The sequence below is a fragment of the Chinchilla lanigera genome, unplaced genomic scaffold, assembly GCF_000276665.1.
Source record: "Chinchilla lanigera isolate Chin_1 unplaced genomic scaffold, ChiLan1.0 scaffold00092, whole genome shotgun sequence".
Taxonomy (NCBI): domain Eukaryota; kingdom Metazoa; phylum Chordata; class Mammalia; order Rodentia; family Chinchillidae; genus Chinchilla; species Chinchilla lanigera.
The window spans coordinates 7081023-7096547 of record NW_004955493.1 but is presented as its reverse complement, the minus strand read 5'-3'; the positions used below and the strand labels follow the sequence as shown (position 1 = coordinate 7096547).

At 52.4% G+C, this 15525-nt stretch overlaps 1 protein-coding gene across 1 annotated transcript; it reads right to left on the bottom strand.

Moving 5' to 3' along the window:
- Window positions 1-5241: 5241 nt before the first annotated feature.
- Window positions 5242-9057, bottom strand: Cdipt (CDP-diacylglycerol--inositol 3-phosphatidyltransferase). Its single transcript, XM_005405232.2, has 6 exons — window positions 8589-9057; window positions 8361-8495; window positions 7204-7357; window positions 6869-6950; window positions 6369-6450; window positions 5242-6241 (listed from the first exon to the last, which is right to left on the bottom strand). The coding sequence occupies exons 1-6, from the start codon at window positions 8629-8631 to the stop codon at window positions 6096-6098; spliced, it is 642 nt and encodes a 213-aa protein (XP_005405289.1). The 5' UTR covers window positions 8632-9057; the 3' UTR covers window positions 5242-6095.
- Between the last annotated feature and the right edge of the window lie 6468 nt (window positions 9058-15525).

The window sequence follows — 15525 nt, the reverse complement described above, 5'->3', positions numbered from 1 at the left end:
TCCAAGCTGCTCCTCCCACGCAGGGAGTCGGACTCAGGAAGAAAGCACCACCTGCCACTTCCTCCTTTGTTGAAGGTTCGCTCTTCCCTCTCCCTGAGGGCTTTAATTCTCACTTCAGATCCTTCCTGGGTCCTGGGTCCCGGGGACCCACTTCCCTCCTTCTTCTCTTCCTCAAGTTGCTATATCCTAGCGTCTGGACACCAAATCTCAGAGACACTATTTCTGTGCTGCTCACCACTCCACCATCTTTGTGAAAGCCCACCTGCAATATAAATTCTTTAACTCTTTCTGGAAGAGACCTAGAAGAGTGGGTCAAATGGAATTCTTATTTTTAGTTTTTGAGGAATCTCCATACCGATCTCCATAGTGGTCACACTAGTTTACACTCCCACCAGCAATGCGGTTGTGGTTCTGTTTTCCCTGCAGCCTTGCCAGCATTTATTTGATTTCTTGATGATGGCCGTTCTTTCCTGGGTGAGATGGAATCTCTTACTCAGCCATCATTCACTGGACTCTGTGAGGGATCAGTGCCAGGACTCCCACAGAAATCCAAGTGCAAGGGCACTCAGGTCCCATGAATAAAATGGCACAGTATTGGCATATAACCTATGTGCATCCTCCTGTACACTTTATTTTATTTTTTGGTTTTTTTCTGGTACTGGGATTCGAACTCATGACCTCATGCTTGCCAGGCAGGCGCTGTGCTGCTGAGCTAAATCCCCAGCCCCACTTTATTTTATTTTATTTGGTTTTTTGAGACAGGATCCACTGTGTAGTTCAGGCTGGTCATGAACCCAGTATATAGCCTGGGCTGGCTGCAAACTCGTTGCAATTCTCCTGCCTCAGCCTCCGAGTGCTGGGATTACAGGTGTGTGCAACCATATCTGGCCTCCTGCATACTTTTTTATTTTCATTTGAGTTTTGAGACAAGGTCTCACGGTGTGGTTCAGGCTGTCCTTAACTCACTGCGTAACCCAGGCTGACCTTGATCTTACAGCGATCCTCTTGCCTCAGCCTCCTGAATGCCAGAATTACAGGCATGCACCACTATGTCTGGCAATCTGTTTGAAATCCATAGATGCAGAAACCCATATACGAAGCCCCAACGGCATCGCACATATGTCAAATGCACTGACTTGGGCCTGGGGGTGGGAGGCCTCCTGTGCATGTTCTGATCGCGGGTGCTAGGCCTTCAGTCCTCAGGGCCCTCAGGATGTACCCACATTTCGCCCTAGGTGGAAAGTACTTTCCTCTCCAGCTCTCTCTTTTGTCTTTTCTTCTTCTCCTCCTCTTTCCTCTTCCTCTTTCTCTTCCTCTTCCTCTCCTTCTCTCCTTCTGTTCCCCTCCCCCTCTTCCTCCCTCTTCTTCGTCTTTTTGGGGTGTTTTTGGCAGAACTGGAGAGTGAATCAGAACACTTCATCTCTGCATTGGGCTACATCCCCAGCTGAATTTCCTCTCTGGAGAATGAGCACATTAGCAGGACTGTTGCGTGATAGATTGCAGTCGTGAGACGAAGCGAGATAATGTGTGGAAAAATCGCTTAGAGATGTAGTAGCGTGCATTAGCAGCGCACTAACAGCCAATATATGAAATGAAAGCTAGAATACGGAAACAGCACAGTACCACACACCTGTAATCTAGGATACTTGGGAGGCTGAGGCAGAAGGATTGCAAATTCAAGGTCAAGGTCAACCTGGGCAATTTAGCAAGAGCCTGTCTCAAAAAATAAAAAGTGCTGGGGGATGTAGCTCAGTGGTAGACAGATTACCTAGCATGTGTGAGGCCCTGGGTTCCTTCCTTCCGCCTCTCTCCTTCCTTCCTTCCTTCTTTCCCTCCCTCACTCCCTCTTGCTCTTCCTTTTTCCTTCTTTGTATTTTTTTTTCCAGTACCAGGAATTGAACTCATGACCTTGCACTTGCCAGGCAGGTGCTGTGCTGCTGAGCTAAATCCCCAGCCCCCTTCTTTGTATTTTTGAGACAGGCCCCACTATGTGGACCAGGTTGGCCTCAGACTCATGGTGACCCTCCTGCCTTAGGCTCCAGTGCTTGGATTACAGGTATGCTCCACACCACACCTGGCTTCCTTTTTTGTGGAGAGCCATAGAAGTTTTTAAGGCAGAATTGTAAGTACATACTCTGAGAAAGTAGCATATAGGACCCTCAAGAGAAACATGCATTAGGTCTGCAGCTGGGAATATTTAAGTGTTGGGAGCCAGAAGTCAGGAATTTGTGAATCTATAGAAAATTTTAGTTTGGTTTACAGGAGAATGGCTCATTTGACACATGAAAGGACAGCCCAATTTACATGAGAAAGGGAAAGGCCCAGGATGTAGATGTATGGCTTTTAAAATTTTCTAACTAAGTTTATTGGTACATTTTAGGCATACATAATAACTACATTCATCATAGGAAATTTGTACCTGCACATGATATAACTTGATTCTTTTTTGTTGTTGTTGTTAAATGGGCGTGGTGGTGCATGCCTGTAACCTCATCATTCAGGAAGCTGAGGCAGGAGGATCCCCATGAGTTCAAGACCAAACTAGGCTACATACTGAATTCAAGGCCAGCCTGACCTACATAGTGAGACCCTGTCACAAAAAAAGGCAATCTAACTAAAAAACGCCAGATAGACTTTAAGAGATACAGACTCCTCCCTAAGAAACCCTCCATCCTCTTATTTTAATTATAACAATAGCCAAGGCATACACTAAAGATATCTACATTTTTAGGACCATTCAGCCATTAACATTTAAATTTTTATCCTATAAGCACACAAGAAGCCAAATCATGAGGAGTACTTGAAAGTACATTAAGATAACACTGAGGCTGAAGGGCACATCTTCGTTGATTTTGTTTGTTTGTTTTGTCTTTTTGAGACAGGGTGTCGCTGTGCAGTTCAGGCTGGCCTTGTGCTCACTTTGTAGCCCAGGGTGGTCTCTAACTTGCAATGATCCTCCTGCCTCAGCCTCCTGAGTGCTGGGATTACAGGCGTGCACTGCCATGCCCAGCCCTGAAGCACACATTTTCGGAAGAGCGGGTGTACTAGGGGTCCTGCCTTCTCCTGGCTGTGGGCTAAAATATCAGGGCAGCTGGAGACTGCTGATAACAGCAGCTACAGTGTCTCAAGCTCCTAGATATGAAACTATCTAGCCTAGCTCTGTTTTATTTTAATCTGCATATATATGTACATATGTATTTCATATATATACTTATATACTTGATATATATATATATACTTTTTTTGACAAGGTCAGTTAAATCTCCTCAGAGATTACTTTTGGAGCACACGAGGAGCCTCTTCGCTGCTCTAGTTTTTCTTTTTGGTACCAAGAATCAAGCTCAGGACCTTGCTCTTGCCAGGCAGGCGCTTGTGCCACTGAGCTAGATCCCCGGCCCTCTCCTCTAGTTTTTCACCTGTTGTCATCTGCCAGGATGGGTCACAGTCCTGCTGGACCGCACGCCTTTCCTGGGGACCGTGGGGGACCCCTCCCTCTTTACTTATGCTCCTCTGTGCAGAACACGCATCGCTGGGCACCTGTCCCATCCAGGTCTACTTGCGTTTGTCACTGCCTGGGTGCCGTCTGGCTTCCCCGCCTCGCACCGCTCCCCCAGCTAAGAGCACGGCCGCAGGCCTCCCGGTCGCTACCAGCTCCGCCCTTCACCCAACGCTCCCGAAGGAGCTGTGGCACCTTCCATCCCATCCGCACAAGCACCTCCCCGTGTGTCCACCGCTTACCCAGCGCTCAGAACCTTCCAAGGGGCTGGGCAGCCAGCGGCGAGTTCCCGTGGACGCCCCTGGGCCTCCCCCAGGACTTGAGGCCCAGTGCATGCCTGGTGAATTTGTTTTCCAAGGCGCAGGAGCCTGCTCTGGCCACCCGGCTGAGCTATTCTGAGAATGGAATGAGGAACGTCTGCCGAGAGCGCTGGCACAGGAGCTGGCATAGGGTAGATCCAATGCAGTGTAGAAAGGTTTCTAGTGGCTGGGGATGTAGTTCAGTGGGAAGTGCTCGCACAAGAGCCTGAGCTCAATCCCCAGGAACACCAAAAAAGTTTACTTGGCACAGGACAGAAGAAAAACTTAGGTGGCAGGGGCAGTGGATAGGGACAGAGCCCCAGAACAATGCCCAGCACGTGGCAAATGACAGCTGCCCCCCGCCATCCCTTTTGAGACAGGGTCTCACTTTGTAGCCCAGGCTGACCTCAAACTCTCAGCAAGCTTCCTGCCTCAGTCTCCCGAGTTCTGGGATTACAGGAGTGGGACACCACGCCCGGCTCCAGAAATGTTTAAGAAGGAACATGATCCTCAACATTATTGGGAAGAATGGCCTGGAATTTATCAAAATTATAGACTTGGCCCATTTCTGAAGATTCTGTGGTAACATTCTGTGGCCCAAGTGCTAACATTTTTTTTTTTTTTTTTGTCTTTTTTGAGACAGGGTCTCACTATGCAGTTCAGGCTGGTCTTGAGCTCACTTTTGTAGCCCAGGCTGGTCTCCAACTTACAGGGATTCTCCTGCCTCAGCCTCCCAGAGTGCTGGGATTACAGGCATGTGGTAATCAATGATACCACACCCGGCAAGTGGTAACATTTTAAGAACTATTCTACCAGGTGTGGTGCACACCTATAAGCCTAGCACTCTGAGAGGCTGAGACAGGAGAGATTACTTTTAGAGCACACGAGGAGCCTCTTTGCTGCTCTAGTTTTTTTTTTTTTTTTTTTTTTTTTTTGGTACCAAGAATCAAACTGAGGACCTTGCACTTGCCACAAGTTTGAACCCAGCCTGGGCAATTTGGCAAGACCCTGTCCCAAAAAAAAATGTTTTTCTGGGGGTACTGGGGATCCAACTCAGGACCTTGCACTTGCCAGGCAGGCACTGTGCCACTGAGCTACATCCCCAGTCCCTAATTTTTCTTTTAAAATGCTGACTAGGCTAGGTGTGGTGGCACACGCCTGTAATCCCAGCACTTGGGAGGCTGAGGCGGGAGGATCTTTGTGGAGTTCAAGGCCAGCCTGGGCTACAAAGTGAGCTCAAGGTCAGCCTGAACTGCATAGGGAGACCCTGTCTCAAAAAGACAAAAATAAAATAAAGTAAAATAAATAAAATGCTGACAATATAGCTCAGTGCGAAGACCCTCAGTGCAACGCGCAGTACCATGATAGAAACTTAAAAAATGAAAAAACAGAACAAAACAAAACGATCCAATAGGCAGTCTAAGGACCCCACTCTGCGAAACCAACTGATCTTTTCAAGAATATTTATTAAGCAGCCTACAATATGCTAGGTGAAGGTTAATCTTCATTCTACACAGAGAAAGGAAGAAAAGTCTGTGCCTTCCCAGAGTTCATATTCTAGCCGGGGGAGAAAATACCCAGAATACAAATAAAAGCAGACGAAGTAGGTGGGCAGAGAAGTGCAGCATGAGCCGGGTGGCACGAAGGCCTCTCTGCAGGGTGGCACTGTGCCACGTGACAGGAAGGGGCCAGCAGGAAAACTGGGGGGGAGGGCATTCACATAGAGTTTCCTTTTTCTCCATGTTCCCCTCAACCCAGACCCTGAGCCCAGAACTCCAAGGAAAGCACACCCACAAGAGTGAAGCTCCTGCCTTTATTACGGAGGCTTCCAGGGCTGGGCCAGGCCGATCGGGGAGACCGACAACCTCTTTCCTTTCGGGCACGGTGCCCCAGGCTTCATCTGGCCCGGAACAGAGGTCTGGTCCTCGGTCTTTTGGAAAGCCAACTCCTACTTTATCGCTGGCACTCAAGCGTCCCTAAATTCGCAGGCCAGGTGGAGCCTAGGGCCCGGCCAGCAGCAGGTGTGGCGGTGCTCAGCCCTCAGAGAGAGGCCCCCGGTACCCAGCCGGCTGTAAGGGTGGGAGCTCTCAGCATCCTTCATTTGTAGCCCAGGTCCTTGGGGACCCCAGGGATGGGCCCACAGGATGGCAGACATGGTGACAATACCAGAGACAGGCTGACCCCATCCACAGGGTGGAGAACACAACACAGGAAGACGTGAGACTGGGGCCTCCTGGGAGCGGCAGGGGGCCGTGTGGCGCTGTGAGACACCGGGCAGGTGAGGGCTGGAGGTTCCAGGATCACTTCTTCTTGGCACGGTCTGCTGCATCCAGGGCAGCCATGTTGCGGGCAGCAGTGATCAGGTGGATGACGCTGATGACAGACTTGAGCAAGGCGATGGGGGCAGTGATCCAGAGGCCCATTCGGAAAAGCCCAACGGATCCCACTGCGGGAGGCAACAAACAGTGTGTGCGCGGGAGAGCGAGACGGAGGGGCCCAGATGCCAGCACAGGGACCGGGCAGGGACAGGGCAGGACCCCCTCCCACCCTCCTGCCAGCCCCTCCTGGCCTACCTAATGGTCCCTCGGAGAAACTGAACAGGTAGAGGAGGCAGTAGAAAAGCTCGTTTCCAGCGCACAGCGTGAAGAGAGCGGGCTGCACAAAAAGCAGACTGTTGAACAAGAGGCAGGCCCTGTGCCCCTGCCACCCTCCGCCGCTGAGGGGGCAGCCCGTCTCAGCAGATCACCCCTCTCCGTAAAACCCCTTCCGGAGGCGGCCCAGGCTCCCAGATTGAAGGCCACACCCAGCATCCTCACACACACTTCTCTGGCTTTTCTCTCTCCCTCTCCTCCTTCCAGCCTCAGCTCCTCCCCTGGGGTGCTGTAGGCCTCCTTAGCACCTCTGCTGGAAGATTCACACCACCCTCTCGCCCTCTGGACAACCCACAGGCTCCTCCTCCCCAGCGTCCTCCAGGGCCCGCCTCTGTCGGTGCCCTCTCCAGACCTGGGGCCAGGGTTCAGCCAGGACTTCCCACACACGGCCCAGTGAAGCGGGGAAGGACAGAAGGGCTCACCCTGGATGTGTAGTAGATCCGGAGCACAGGATTCCCAGACAGGTCGATCATCTTGTGACTCTCACTGCCTCGCACCACGGAGCTTGGGGAGAAACAGGGAGGATGGGTGAGCGTTCATTACCGCTAACACCCAACCAGTCCTCACATCACTTGGATCCCCAGAAAGCCAGCCAGAAGGGGCTGAGGAACTGTGTAACCCCACAGAGAGACAGCTTGCCTGGGGTCGTTCAGCAAAGCAGAACCTAACAGCAGACATCCGGAGAAGCCCGCGGCCATCCCAGACGCCCTCCCCACTGCGGTGTCTACGGCTGTCAGCACCCAGAAGCAGGGCAGACCTGTGCAGGTGGAGCCAGTGACTGGCCACATCCAGGCTCATGCTGAGCTGGAAGAGAAGGGTGGCCCGAGGGTACAGCAGGGCCAGGTTGACCAGCAGACACATGGTGGAACAGCGGTCCGTCAGCATGTCCAGCATGGCCCCAAACCGTGTTCCTGGAAAACAGGGACTATTAGGGGGGAAGGGGTTGTTGGGGCAGTGCCCTTACATGGTATACCGCCCTGATACAGGCTAAAAGCATACTGAACATGTCCACCATGTGCAGCCCAGGGAGGAAAAGAGGCTGCTGTCAGTAGGTGTGAGAATAGTGCAAGGGTCACAGAGGCAGGAGATGACAGTGTGGAGGGAACCATGTGGGGGGTGTCTGCAACTCAACCTCAGAATGCAGGCTCCCCCAGGCAAGACAGGCAGAATTAAGGGAAGGCTTTTTTTTGAGACGAGGTCTCAAAGCTGGGCGTGGTGGTATACTCCTGTAATCCCAGCACTTGGGAGGCTGAGGCAGGAGGATCCTTGTGAGTTCGAGGCCAGCCTGGGCTACAAAGTGAGCTCAAGGCCAGCCTGCACTGCATAGCGAGACCCTGTCTCAAAAAAAAAAAAGAAAAAAAAAAAAAAAGACAGGGTCTCTATGTAACCCAGGCTGGCCTTGAACAGGCATGTGTGTGTGTGTGTGTATAAGCCATACCCAGCTAGGGGAAGTCTTAGCAGGTGGGTCTGGACATGAGATTATTTTTATTTTTATTTTTTTCTCCTTTTGAGAATGGGTCTCACTATGCAGTTCAAGCTGGCCTTGAGTTCACTTTGTTAGACTTCGGATTAATGAAGCAATCAACCCTCCTCTCCCCTCTCAGCCTGCCTGCTGGTGTCCTACTGCTTGAGCCCAGCACACAGCAGGCCCTGGTAAACACCTGTTGAATGCAATATTATTCAGAGGCCTCTATCAATGTCAAGGCCACGTTTGGTCTTGCGCTTCCATCCCTCTCACAAGCAGGAAATTTTCTGGAGCAAGTTTAAATTTCTTCTGCAAAACCAGGCAATTCTGCTCTGCTTGCTACAGAGATGGGAAGGACAGAGCCCTCCGACTCCGAAGTCCCGAGCGGGCAGGGAGAAGGGGCAAGGGGGCGTCGGGCCCCAGGGCTGGCGGGGAGGGGCATCTGTTACCTTGATCAAGGGCTCGAGCCGCGTGTCCGTCGACAGCGTCCAGAAGCCCGCTGAGCAGGTAGAAGGAGGAGGCCGTGAGCGGGCAGCAAGGCATGAAGTAGAAAGAAACGAGGGCGAAGACAATCCGGGCATAACCTTGGAACGGGAAGGCGGAGACACGGCGGGATCAGGGAGTCTGCCCGAACCCCGCGCCCTCCCATCGGACCCGGGGCCGCGGGCGTCACTCACCGATGAGGTTAGGCACGAACAGGAAGATGTTTTCGCCTGGCATCGCGGCGGCCTCCTTGCTGCCCAGGGCCCGCTCGGGAGGGGCCCGTTCTGTCTCACCCCTACCTGCGTGGCCTCACCCTCTGGCCAGTCGCATGGGCCACGCTACCTGCGCACTGGACCCCGCTGTCCCTGCCCGGACCCAGATGTTCAGCTCCGCAGCCGGCCGGGGCCTGGAGTGCAGAGGGCAAGTGCACCCCACCCCACCCTTCCGATGGGCAATCTCACGCCTCCTCCCGGCCCTTGGCGCTCCCACCTCCAGCAGCAGCGATGCTGGCTGCTCCAGCTGTGCTTGGCTTCTGGAAATCTACTCAGAGCCTGTCGTTGTGAAATTGGAGAAAGCCGCTTTAAAAATAAAAAGTCTGCGTCCCCTTTAAAATCTGCCTGCTTCCTTTTCCTCGTCCTGCCTTGGCCTCTTAGCATCGGCTCGTACCAAAGCTCAAAGGATGGGGGGAGGGAGCAAAGATCTGCCGGCCCCGAGCCAAGGAAGGAGATGAAATCAGGAGCAAAGTAGGAGCCTTGCATAAATAATTCTACCTCGCTTTTCACGGAGGGTAAAACTTGGGGCAGACAAAGAGAAGGCTGTAAGACTCCGCCCTCCTGAGTCTTCGCCTCCCCTGGATATCAGGGGATTTAGTACAGTCCACATTTTCCTTCCCCGCCCCCTAAGGCTCCGGCAGCCTTAGCTCTCGCTGGCTCTGGGCGGGGAAGCTGTGGCTAGAGAGGCTGCAGGGCGGGGGAGGGCGGGGTCCTTGCTTCTAGGAGCACCCTAGTGGTGGGAAGATTAGGGAATCAGGATCCATCCTGCGTCATCCCTCCAAACTTCTCAAAGCCCCGAGGAGGCAGGAGGAGGGGAGGCCGGAAGAGTGAACGGGGCACGCTAGAACAGTACCTTCGTCCTTGGTTCTAGAACCCCTAATCTCCTAGCAACGGGGCTGCAGAAGCTCCGCAAACATTGAGGTTCTCAGAAGAACCAGGAGCGGTGCCACCCTGGCTCCCCCTCTTTCCAGCCTTCCTCCCCGGCTCCGACTTCCCATCCCCGGCGACCCGAAATAGGAGCCCGCGGACCTGTTCTTCTCCCCTCCTTCCCAGGGTCCCAAGGTTTCTACCCATCTGCTGAGGGTGGTCGGCGGCAAGTAGGCTGCCTTGGCATGGGATAGGCCACAGGAGGGAAGAAGAGACTTTCTTGGCGAAATTGGGGAGGGGGTTCTTGTGGGAGCCCGCTTTACCGAGGAAAAAAAAAGACAGTGCCCCAACAATGGGTGGTGATGGTTGGTGAGACAGGGTTTTGCTGTAATAACACAGGCTGGCCTCGAACTTGCGATTCTCTTGCCTTAGCCTCCCCCCCAACTTTTTTTTTTTTTTTTTTTTTTTTTTTTTTTTTTCTCTAGCTATGTTTTTCTAGCTTTTTTGTCTTTTTGAGACAGGGTCTTGCTATGCCGTTCAGGCTGGCCTTGAGCTCACTTTGTAGCCCAGGCTGGTCTCGAACTCTCAAGAATCCTCCTGTCTCAGCCTCCAGAGTGCTGGGATGACAGGCGTGCTCCACCACTCCCGGCCTTTTTTTTTTTTTTTTTTTAAAGTTTTGCCAGGTGAGTTGTGACATTGCCTCAGCCTCTTTAAGTGCTGGTAATATAGGCATCCACCACTAAGCTTGGCTTAAAAAAATTTTTTTTTTTTCAGAGAGAGGACTGTTTCATCTAAAGTCTTTGATTAACCTGGGCTGGAAAAATGGTGGCACATGGGTTCTGTGGGAGGGGCTGCTTCCTCAGGCTGACACGGGCTTTGTTCCCAGGGCATGGCATCCACTCCTGTCAAGGAGGAGGGAAACAGCTGGCCGCCTGAGGCTGCACTGACCCTGAGTGGAGGGCCGGTGAGTGCTGGCCCGGAGTGCTGGAGGTGGGAGTGTGCTGAGATGTGCTGCCAGGCAGAGACGCGCAGACCTGGGTCTGAGCCACAAGCGCTGAGACTCCAGCGCTGATACCGAGCCTTTAGGTTTAGGCCCCACCCATGGCTCCACCAGATCTGGGGCCTTTGGGCGGGTCTCAGACCGCAAACCCCCAGTGCCAGACTCTTCAGGCCCTGGCTGTCCCAGCGCCAGAGCCCCCAAACCCGGGGCCCCCAGACTGAGTGGGAGTTCCCGGCTGAGCCCCTGGGCTTGTCTTTTCCCAGAAGGCTTCGGTGTCTCGTTCTGAAGAATCCCTGACTCGGATCAGCACGGAACTCACAGAAGAGGCCTTGTTTGTTGCTCGCTGCCACATGTACCCTGTGCCCCTCAAGAAAAAGCAGACAAAAGACCAAGGGACTCAGATGTCCAAACACGGTGATCCTCCACTCAGGAGCACGGTGTTTAGAGACCCTGCCACCTGTCTAGTTCCAGTCCTTGATCCCCTCTCCACCACAGCTGACTTCTCCGGGAACCTGGCCATGCGCGTCGTCTCTGAGCCAGTGGGAGGCACAGTGCCCCTACCTCACTAACCCTGTACCCACTCCTCCCTGGGGCCAGGAGTCCCCTTGGCCTCTTCTGCCCCAGTCCTGCCTCTTGCTGGCTTGTGGCATAGTCATGTCTCTGACTGAGCCTCTCTTCCAGCCTTCCTCACCCAGAGTCAAGGCACAGACCCCTGGTGAGTAAGTGATGTTGGGGAAGACGGCTTTTGTCCTGGGGGGAAGAGCAGGAGCCTGGAGGGGGCAGACAGCAAGGGCTTTGGGGCGGGGGCGGGGGCTGGGGGGGAGCTGGAGCCATGCAGTTTACACGCTTGCCTGATCCTCACATTCAGCGTTCTTAGCCTTCTTGCTTCTCTTCTGCCGTCTCTAGCTGCGACAAAAACCGTACTCGCACCAAGGCGCACCTCCGGCCATCCCCTCATGACAAGGTACGCGCACGGCAATTCCATGTTAGCCAGACTTAGGGGGTTTGCACAGCTGTCCAGTGCCTGTTGTAGGAGGCTGGGAACTAGCAATAAATGACATCGTTTCGGGCCTTGAAGAATTCTGTTTCATGTGACAGAAGACAAGTGAATGGCCAATTAAAAATTTTTTTTATTTTTGTGTCTTTTTGAGACAGGGTCTCGCTATGCAGTTCAGGCTGGTCTCGAGCTCATTTTGTAGCCCAGGCTGGTCTCAAACTCACAACGATCCTCCTGCCTCAGCCTCCCAAGTACTGGGATTATAGGCGTGTGCCACTGCGCCCGGCTTGACCAATTAGAATATACTATGGATGCGTGTCCATAACAAAAATGGAAATAATGAGCAGACCACTTGTACTGGAGCATAGCTCAGTGGTGGACCATTTACTTAGCAGGCATGGGGCCCTGGCTCCATCCCCAGAACTACAAAGAAAAAAAAAAAGACAGCTTATATCCAGACCTCAACTGAGACAGGAAAAGGAATCATGGAACTTCCTGAAGGCAGTGACATCTAAGGAAAGAATTTTCCAGGAAATCAAGGGCCAGGATTGATATTCTAAGCAGTAGGGGTTTCCTGAGCAAAGGCCCAGAAACGAGTCTTAGCAGAGTGAGCAGGAGCACCGGAGAAGTGTGTGTGAGTCTGCACCCGGCATGGGCAGAGGGCGTCCGAACAGTGTAACCACTGGGGGATGGAGACAAGGTAGCCAGGGACTGATGAGGGGAGAGTTGTGTGTGCCCTGCGAAGATGCATGGGTGTTTCCCTGTCGGTGAGGGTCACTGAAGACTGAACAAAAGCCAGTGTCGTCCAGTGCTACAGGGCCCCATGTGATTCCCTCCTGCACTGTCTCTCAGACCTCACTGGGCCAGGGATACAGCTCAGCGGCACAAGTGCCTGCCTGGCAAGTGCAAGGTCCTGAGTTCGATTCCTGGTACCAAAAAAAAACCCAAGGGACTCTCAGACCTCATTGCCTGTAACTGCTGTCCTTGTTTCAGGTTCCTGCTGTTATACACACTAGTGTTTATGAAGCTCATGGGACCTGAAGTGGAAATGCCCTGTAGACATTGGCAGTGCGGATTGTAGGCTAGTCATAGGGTCTGGAAGTCATCCTGAGGGAATTAGGACTGGAGGGAGAGCCTGTACTGGCCCCGCAGAGTTTAGGTACAGTAAAAAAGAAGGCAGTGCTGAGGGTCTCACTGAGGAACCCCTCCATGTGAGGGGTTGGCGGTTCAGGAAGTAGGCAGAGCAGGAACTGACAGCCAGCATGTTTGTTGAGTGTTTTATGACGTGCCGGCTCTACCAAGCCATGGGGATGTCATTTCTGTCCTTGGGCCACTGCTTCAAGTATTGGTCACCAAGACCTGGGACAAAATGCAGCTGAGAATAAACCACCATCCTTGTCCTCGTGGAGCTGACTTTGTAATGCCTTTGGGACATTTGATCTCTCTCAACTTGGATATATTAGAAATAGCTTAAAGTAGCATTATGCAAGTTGTGCCCTTCTGCCTATCTGTCAAGATGCTTTTTGTTTGTTTGTTTTATGTCTTTTTGAGAAAGGGTCTCGCTATGCAGTTCAGGCTGGCCTTGAGTTCACTTTGTAGCCCAGGCTAGTCTTGAACTCGCAAGGATCCTCCTGCCTCAGCCTCCTGAGTGCTGGGATTACAGGCGTGCGCCACCATACCCAGCAAGCCAAGATGTTTTGTGAGGACCCTCATGTCCTCCCCAGTGGTATTTGGTTGAGGATTGAATCCTGAGCAGACATCTTCTCCTGGTTCCCCTGCCAGGCTTCTATGATCCCAGGAGACTTTTTCTTTCTCACCCAAGAAAGAGACTCTATGTCACACATAAAAAAAAATATTGCCGGGGGTGTAGCTCAATGGTGGTGCGTTAGTTTGTCCAAGGCCCTGGTTTTGATCCTCAGTCACACATAGAAAGGAAAGAAGGAAGAAAAAGAAATTAAAAAATGAAGAAAAATTCAGAAACCTATTGATCTTTGAATTACCTTTTAATCTGGGTGCGTAGTAGGTAGTAAAAATTGCTACGAGGGGTAGTGGGTGAGTACATGGGGTGGGGGGGAAATGCGTGAGTGGATAGGTGGGCCGTTCATTGGCTGTGTGTTAAGGACCTGCTGTGTGCTGGCCCTGTGTGGGCTAAAGCTAGTGTGAGCAAAATGGGATTGGTGAAGCTGGGGGGCACGGGTGATTAGATAGCAGGGGGAGGGGTGGATGGGTGGGTTGACGAGGCGTGGATGATGGACGAGTGGAAAGATGGTTAGGGTACGGTGCACAGATGGTGGGTGAGTGGCCGGATGGATGGGGAAGGATGAGGGTGGAGGGGTAGGTGCAGAGCTGGCTCAATGAGAAATGGTGGGTGGGTGGTGCGTGGATTGGAGGGGTGGGTGACAACAACACACGAGCCTTAGGTCCGAAGCATCAACACGCTCTAACTCGCAGGGAGCTCTTCCCGGCGGCCCTCTTGGTGCTGGCCTCTCATGCCCTCCCCCATTCTGTCCCTCTAGAACACGCCTCAAAACGCCCCCTTTGCGACTCGCTGAACGCTTCCTGTTGAGAGGAACTCCTCCTGGTCTCGAGCAGCGTCACCTCTGAAGCCAATGGAGCCTTTGGGAACCATCGCGTGACTCCATTCTCAGCCAGCAAGGACTCCGCCAAGAGGAAAAGGCTTCAATAAAGAGCCGGGGAAGCCCCACCTCCACCCCCAACTGGTGCTCTGGTGTGGCTCCTCTGGGATGGAGGTGTGGGAGGCTGGGCCCTTTTTTCCAGATGTGGATGCAGGGTGTGAGCGTGTTATAGGGATGGCCTTCTCTCAGGCGGTGATCTGTCACCTGTTGGCAGAGGTGAGCTCGTGGATCTAAACCTAGACTCTCAGCCAAACTCTAACACCGTCCTGTCCAGTGCTGCGGCATTTGGGAGGGCCCACTCCTGCTCTGAGGAGCAACCGTGGCCTCCGCTGTTGGTGCCCAGCATCCTGAGCCGTGGCTCTTGCTCTGAGGAAGCGGTTCCTTTGGGCCTCATGTCTAGGGGAACACATCACACCCGTCACTAGCTGGAGGTCAGTGTACAAGGCCTCATGGCGTTTTCATTGCAGTGGCCCTGGGCCCTTTGGGCTGCCTGAGGATGTCAGTTTACCTCTCAGAACCTCAGTTTCCTTATCCTAAAAATGGGAATAGTCGGGCGTGGTGGTGCACACCTGTAATCCCAGCAGTAGGGAGGCTGAGGCAGGAGGATCATTGAGAGTTCGAGGCCAGCCTGGGCTACAAAGTGAGCTCAAGGCCAGCCTGAACTGCATAGCAAGACCGTGTCTCAAAAAGACAAAAAAAGAAAAAGAAAAATGAGAATAGTAAATTGACCTGGTTTCACAGGGCACTTGTGGTTGGTGCCAGAGAAGGGCCACACACCTATAATCCCAGCCTCTTGGGAGGCTGAGGCAGGAGGATGTCAAGTTCAAGGCCAGTCTGGAAAATTAGTAAGACCCTGCCTCAAAATAAAATGAAAAAGACATAGCTCAGTGCTCCCTGGGTTCAGTTCCTAGTACTACAAAACAAAAACCTATTGCATACAAAGTGCTTAACGTAGTGCTGATTCGAAAACAAATTTAAAGCCAGGTGTGATGGTGCACACCTGTGATCCCAGCCCTCAGGAAGCTGAGGCAGGAGGATTACAAGTTTGAGGCTACCCTGGGTTACATAGTGAGTTTAAGGCCAGCCTGGAATCCACAGAGGGAGCCTGTCTCAGAAAACAAACTAAAAAAGAACTTAAACTATTATGAAGATGGATTTGCCTCATGTTTGAAAATTCACCCCCCTTGGAGCACCCCCTCCTGTCTTAAACATGTTTAGTTGAAGTTTAATATATAATTTTATGTTAAGTAAAATTTAGTTCATTTAGAGAAATACTCTTTTGAAAAGTAGGCTATAAATTGGACTGAGGGTGCAGCTTGTGGTGGGGTATATGCTCGCACATGTGAAGTCCTCACGTTC

Excerpts from the sequence above, each read along its gene's own strand:
- Cdipt (XM_005405232.2), bottom strand. The coding sequence starts at position 8,631 with ATGCCAGGCGAAAACATCTTCCTGTTCGTGCCTAACCTCATCG. Across the intron at positions 6,451-6,868 it reads GGATCTACTACACATCCAGG|CCCGCTCTCTTCACGCTGTG; the intron begins GTGAGCCCTTCT and ends CTTTTTGTGCAG. Across the intron at positions 6,242-6,368 it reads TTTCTCCGAGGGACCATTAG|TGGGATCCGTTGGGCTTTTC; the intron begins GTAGGCCAGGAG and ends TGCCTCCCGCAG.